Source organism: Fulmarus glacialis, unplaced genomic scaffold (assembly GCF_000690835.1).
Source record: "Fulmarus glacialis isolate BGI_N327 unplaced genomic scaffold, ASM69083v1 scaffold5046, whole genome shotgun sequence".
NCBI classification, from domain to species: domain Eukaryota; kingdom Metazoa; phylum Chordata; class Aves; order Procellariiformes; family Procellariidae; genus Fulmarus; species Fulmarus glacialis.
Genome location: NW_009218613.1, coordinates 35,132 through 40,427, shown reverse-complemented (window position 1 = coordinate 40,427; position 5,296 = coordinate 35,132). Strand labels below are relative to the sequence as shown.

At 45.4% G+C, this 5,296-nt stretch overlaps 1 protein-coding gene across 1 annotated transcript in view; it reads right to left on the bottom strand.

Annotated features, from left to right (window-relative positions):
- LOC104078434 (germ cell-specific gene 1-like protein) overlaps positions 1-5,296 on the bottom strand; it is a 40,234-nt gene that overhangs the window by 5,337 nt on the left and 29,601 nt on the right. The window contains exon 5 of the mRNA XM_009580078.1: positions 1,934-2,001. Within this exon, the coding sequence (XP_009578373.1) occupies positions 1,934-2,001 (68 nt within the window). The remainder of the gene's footprint in view (positions 1-1,933; positions 2,002-5,296) is intronic.

Here is a 5,296-nt window from a genome sequence, read left to right as displayed (position 1 = left end):
CTGGTGATACGTCCTTGTGTCCTACCGGTACAGGACCACCTCTGTGTGAAGGGTTCAAAAAGAGCTTGAAATGATCTGTCGGCATTTACTCTGCTAGTGGAATGCGGGTGGCAAGTTGACCAAGCAATGGCGAGGGCTTGGTCTGTAGGTGACGTGCCCTCTTCTTTCATACATCAGGCCCCTGGATAACCGAAGGGCCAGCGTAACCTTTGTGGCTGCTCTGACTTTAGCAAAGCCTTTCTCATGTCGTTCTCTTGCCATTAACAACTCTCTGCTGGCCATGAGGCCATTGCATGGGTAATGCCACGAAGAAGAGTGGGAGTGTATGAAGCTAGAAACAACGTTAAGGAGAATCCTCTGGTCAGGTACAGGCCAGTTATGGCTTGATGGGGCTTGTTCCAGGAAGGAGACTTTCACCTGAAGGTTGTGAGGCTTTGTGCCCTCCTGAGCAGCAGTAACTAATGTTTTTTCCTCCCTAATAAGCATGAATAATGAAGGTTCTGAAGCTTAAGTTGGATTCATAAGTAAACTGTGAACTGAGAGCAGAACTTCACTCATGTCACTTTATTAATATTGATCTGATTTCATTACAGTAGGTAAGTGATGTGAAGCTGAAACTGAGGTAATATAGAAGAATGGCCACTGTTCTTTAACCTGATACAGGACTTCTTGTTTGCAGTTTGCTTTTACAGCGCTGTCAGCACACCTATGGAGGTAAGCTATGTGTCCTTTAAATTGAAGTACTGGGGCAGGGCTGGGCATAGGACTTATAGAGCCTTTTTTCCATTCCTTGGAACACCTAATGTCAGGAATTGTTATTTGTTCTTTGAAGCAAAGACCTTTGGACAGCCTTCATAATGAAATAAGCACATTTGAGCCCTAGCCAGTAGCTTGGCAGGCAGGGAATTTTCTTGGGAAATACGACCCAGATCAATTTTGTACTAATAGACATTTTCAGGCCTGTGAAAATGAAGGATGTGGATCTGCCTGTGGAAAGGTCCATAACTGACATGACATTTTCAAGGAGCAGGAGTTACCAAGTGAGCTGACAAACCGAGCTGGAGAGCAGTGCTAGCACTATCATGCGTGTGGGGAGACCACTTGCAGTGACGTGGGACTGGAGAGCTGTTCCAGCAGGTCTGATGAGGGATCAGGACCCTCAATTATTAGGGTTACGGACACCAAGCTTCCATGAGTATGTGGCTGAGACGTGCATCTCAGCAAGACAGAGGCAGCAAAATACTATGAGGTTTCCAAATTTTAATAGCGCAGAGTCAGCAAGTCACTTTCCCAAGTCTCCCTCCTGCTGAGTGAAGAATCACTTGCTTTCTTTGCAAGGAAACAGATGGATGAAACTGCACACACCTTTCCTGGAGGGTAAAGGAAAAGTATAGTATTCAGAGCAGGGCAGGAGCCATGCTCCAATATTGCTCCATACGTTGAACCACTGATTCCCATAGCTTAAAGTAAGAATTTTTGCAAACACTGAATAAAAGCATAGCAATTTTCTGAGTAAGTGCAAGAAATGGCATTAATTATGCTAATGTTATTGTCTACCAAAGCTGCTTTCAATCATTTTTATATTCAATAGCATGCATCATTATGAATTGGTGATAAATATAGACGAAAAAAGGTAGTGATAATGAAAGTTATACAGGTGTAAATTAGAGCATATTTTTAAACTACTATGAAGTCACAGCTTCTTGAGATAACATAAAATTATAGGATATGTGCACATCCTAAATTGAATCCTGGAGAATTTTGTACTGTTCGTATGCTAGTTGATTACCGTTTGGGCCATGCTGTCTGGGAAAGTTACAAACCTCTGTTTCCATAGCTTCCTACTCCAAACCTTATTCTCAACCCCAAGGAGCCAGAGTGGGGACGGTACAAGCCATTGTGTGTCGGACATATTCAAGCCATGGTCACTTACTATTTGGGGAGCAGCTATGGAGGCACTGTAACCTCAGGTCCCCAGCCTCAGCCCTCTCCTCCTCAGTCCTGGAAAAGAGAATATAGAAGTAGCACCTTTAACAGAAACAAAGGCTGCTCCCAAATGTACAGAAATGGAAGGGTCAAAATCAATAAGAGTACAACATACCTGGGCTCCTCCATCTATAGCCAGCCAGGCCCATTATGGAGATCGTAATGGTCTCAGGAAGGACTCAGTTCTCCCCAATCTCGGGGGAAAGCTCATGTAAAGAGGCCATGGGGAATAGAAATGAGGGGCTCAGGGCTGCGTCTCTCCCACTCTTTCACTCTTGAGGATGAATCTAAGCGTCGGGGACTAACAGCATTGTACAGTACGTGTGTGTTGGAAGTGGGTATGTTGCTAGTGCTACACCATTTAAGTGCCAGTCCGTGTAATTTTCCAGAAGGAACAGCTCTGCGGATAAACCTTCCTGTTTAAAGTAGGTTTAATGCAGAATAAAGTACAGAATAAATCCAAGGCAGAACGTTACGCTCATCATTGTGTGCTATTGAAAGCTGAATAGTCAGATTTGAAATCCTTATCGATGTCCATATGAAAAGATCCTGGCTCTGTAAATGGGAGGTACTGTAGGTCAACAGCTTAAAACCTGTTCAGATATCTAGATGACCAAGGAGGAAATCAGAGCAAAAGGTTGGCATGTCTTTGGAAAGCATTGATATGATCTGCACAACATCTTATATGAGTACAATGGAGTTAGAGAAAGAAAACCGTGACTAAGATACATTAGAGAAATGTGCAAAAAAGGAAAAAATAGCATATGCGAATGATGATTTGAAAGTTCTGATTCTCATAGTGTTGGGAATAGTCCTGATTTATTATCTCTGCAATAGCTTTGGTCCTGCCGCCTGCTCCGAGCACTTCAAAACTGCGTTTTCTGTCCCTGCAGAGACATTTTGTCTGCACTGGGATCAACGGCAGTTTGAACTCAGTTCACTCTAGAATTTCACCTGCAGCATCTGCCTGGTGTTGGGCTGGTTTTGCAGATCAGAGTAAGGGCTCAGTGGCTCAGTCAGCAAGATAAACGTTGTGGAATCAGCTGCAATACCACAATGGGTGTTGATGGACAGCTGCAAGTTGGCAAATGCTGTGCTATGGAGGAGTGAACTGTGGAAGGCTGAATCTTCCAGATTTACTTGCTAAATTTGTATGTTGGTTTAACAGGGAGCAAAAGGCTGGATATCAGACTGAAGACAGGGCTATGCTGATCTCTAGGGTCCCTTCTCCCACCGGTGCCAAGGTGGGCTGACCTCCTAACCCCTGCCTGCAGTGGCTTCAGTTCCAAGGGGACTCAACGCCCCCGGTCTCACACGGCCTGACCAGGCATGGGGGCATTTCCAAAAGCTGCTAATCTTGCTCCTGGTGTCAACAGTAAAAGAGGACAGAGGCTAATTCAAGCTTTCTCATATCACTTTAATCACTTTTTATTTCTTGCTCAAGCTAGTGACGACCTCTCCATGGAGAGCTCACCTGGACTTGATTTCCACCCTATCAGGCCCCCTATCCCTGACCCCAGGCTTCAATCCTCATGTACTTTCACCTCAAGCCTCTACATTCCCTTGCCCCAGATCTTCCTCCCCATAGCTACACTCCTCCTCGTTCCAGCAGCTGTGGCTATTGCCCCAGGGCCTCCATCTGCCCCACGAACACCTTCTGCCTTTCCCCCAGCACACCGAAGAAGCAGAGAGGAAATCTGAACTGAAATCAGCTCTTCATCTGAAAGCAAAGTCCACCAGAGTTCTGGGAGCGGGGAAAGGTGTTGAGGAGTGGTTGAAACGTTTTTTTTTTTAATATAGAAAAAAAGGAAAGCAAGAAACTGGGGACAAACATAGGAAAGACATTCAATGTGAATAACCTAGCTGCACTGTCCCTTGCCTGAATGGATGTGATGACAGTGTCGCTGTAGCCAGTTGGTCTAAACGAGTGCAATTCTTGTGAATGTGTTCTAATTATTACACAGCCATATGGGCAAAGCTGCTAAAACTGCTACGTCTACTGATTTCCATCTTGCCTTCCTCTCACTGCCTTTTTAGCATCCCCAAACTAGACAGTTGCACATCTATTGGATGTTACACTAAGAAGGCTGTAGATTGAACAGTCTGGGTGCCCTGGAGTGGGTGCTGCACTGGAAGGGTTACCCCAGGCCCTGCTTGTGGGCCTTATTTTCTCACGGCCTTGCAGGTACTTGTGCAGGGTAGGGAGGAAAGGTGGGATGTCATGGATGACACCACTGTGGAGCAGCTCCATCTCGGCGGCAGCAGGCGGTGGCAGAGGGACAGCGGTCCTGGAACCCCTATCTGTGTGCTGCAGGGCATTACAGAAGGCAGATAGCCGGGCAGTGGAAGAGGGGGAGGTCCTGGCACGCTGACATTCCTTCAGCTGACTGTCACATATAGCTTATCAGACTATATCGGAGAGAACAAAGAATCCCTGTCCCTTCGACTTATCTGGAAGGATCCTCAGAGGAAAGGAAGCAGAAAGGCATGTGGAGGGATACCTCCTCTGCTAGCTGGGGTGAACTGTAGACAGCAGACCATGCTCAAGATCACATGGAGCAAGAGTATTCACATGAAACAGAGCAGAAAGAGAAATTGAGAAGGAAGGGAGAGAGATACCTAGTATGAATTGACACCTAATAAACTAAAAAATTGAAAAAGATGAGCAAAAGTTATAGACAAATATTCAGTTAAAAGGAAAACCAGAGAAAAAGGGAGGACAAACAGTAATAGGACAGACTGAAAGCTGACATGTTGCAGGTAATTCTACTGATAATTTTATAGAACACTTAATACATGAATAATACCTCCAAGCCTGTATCATTTACTCGTTCTGCTTAGCGTAACTCAGAGGGCTATCATATCTTTTCTATCTGAAGAGCTATAATATCTTTTGATTTTATAGTGTGAACTACAGAGTCTGTTTTGTCTGGAATTTTCAAAGTATCCCAGGCCTGGGAAGGAAATAATTGTTGAATATAACACCGTGAATCTCTGATTTTTCAGAGCTGTTGCCGTGTTTTCCCAGTGATAGAAACGGGAAGATGCTGCGCTGTTGAGAGACAAAGTCTGTGTCTCTGCAGTTGCGGGGGGGCAGAGGCTGAGGCTGTCTCTGGTAAGCAGGTCTGCGCCTTGCTTGGGCTGAGGTGTGGCCTTAGGGTTGGGTGACTGTACGCGCTGTTTAAGGTAGAGTGAAAACAGGCTGTGGAGCAGCATTTGGGGTCTCCACATACATTCATGGGATTTTAAAGGTCTTTCCTACGTTCTTCACAGCTGAGGCAGTTCTCAGAGTGCGGAGACTGCGGCTGGC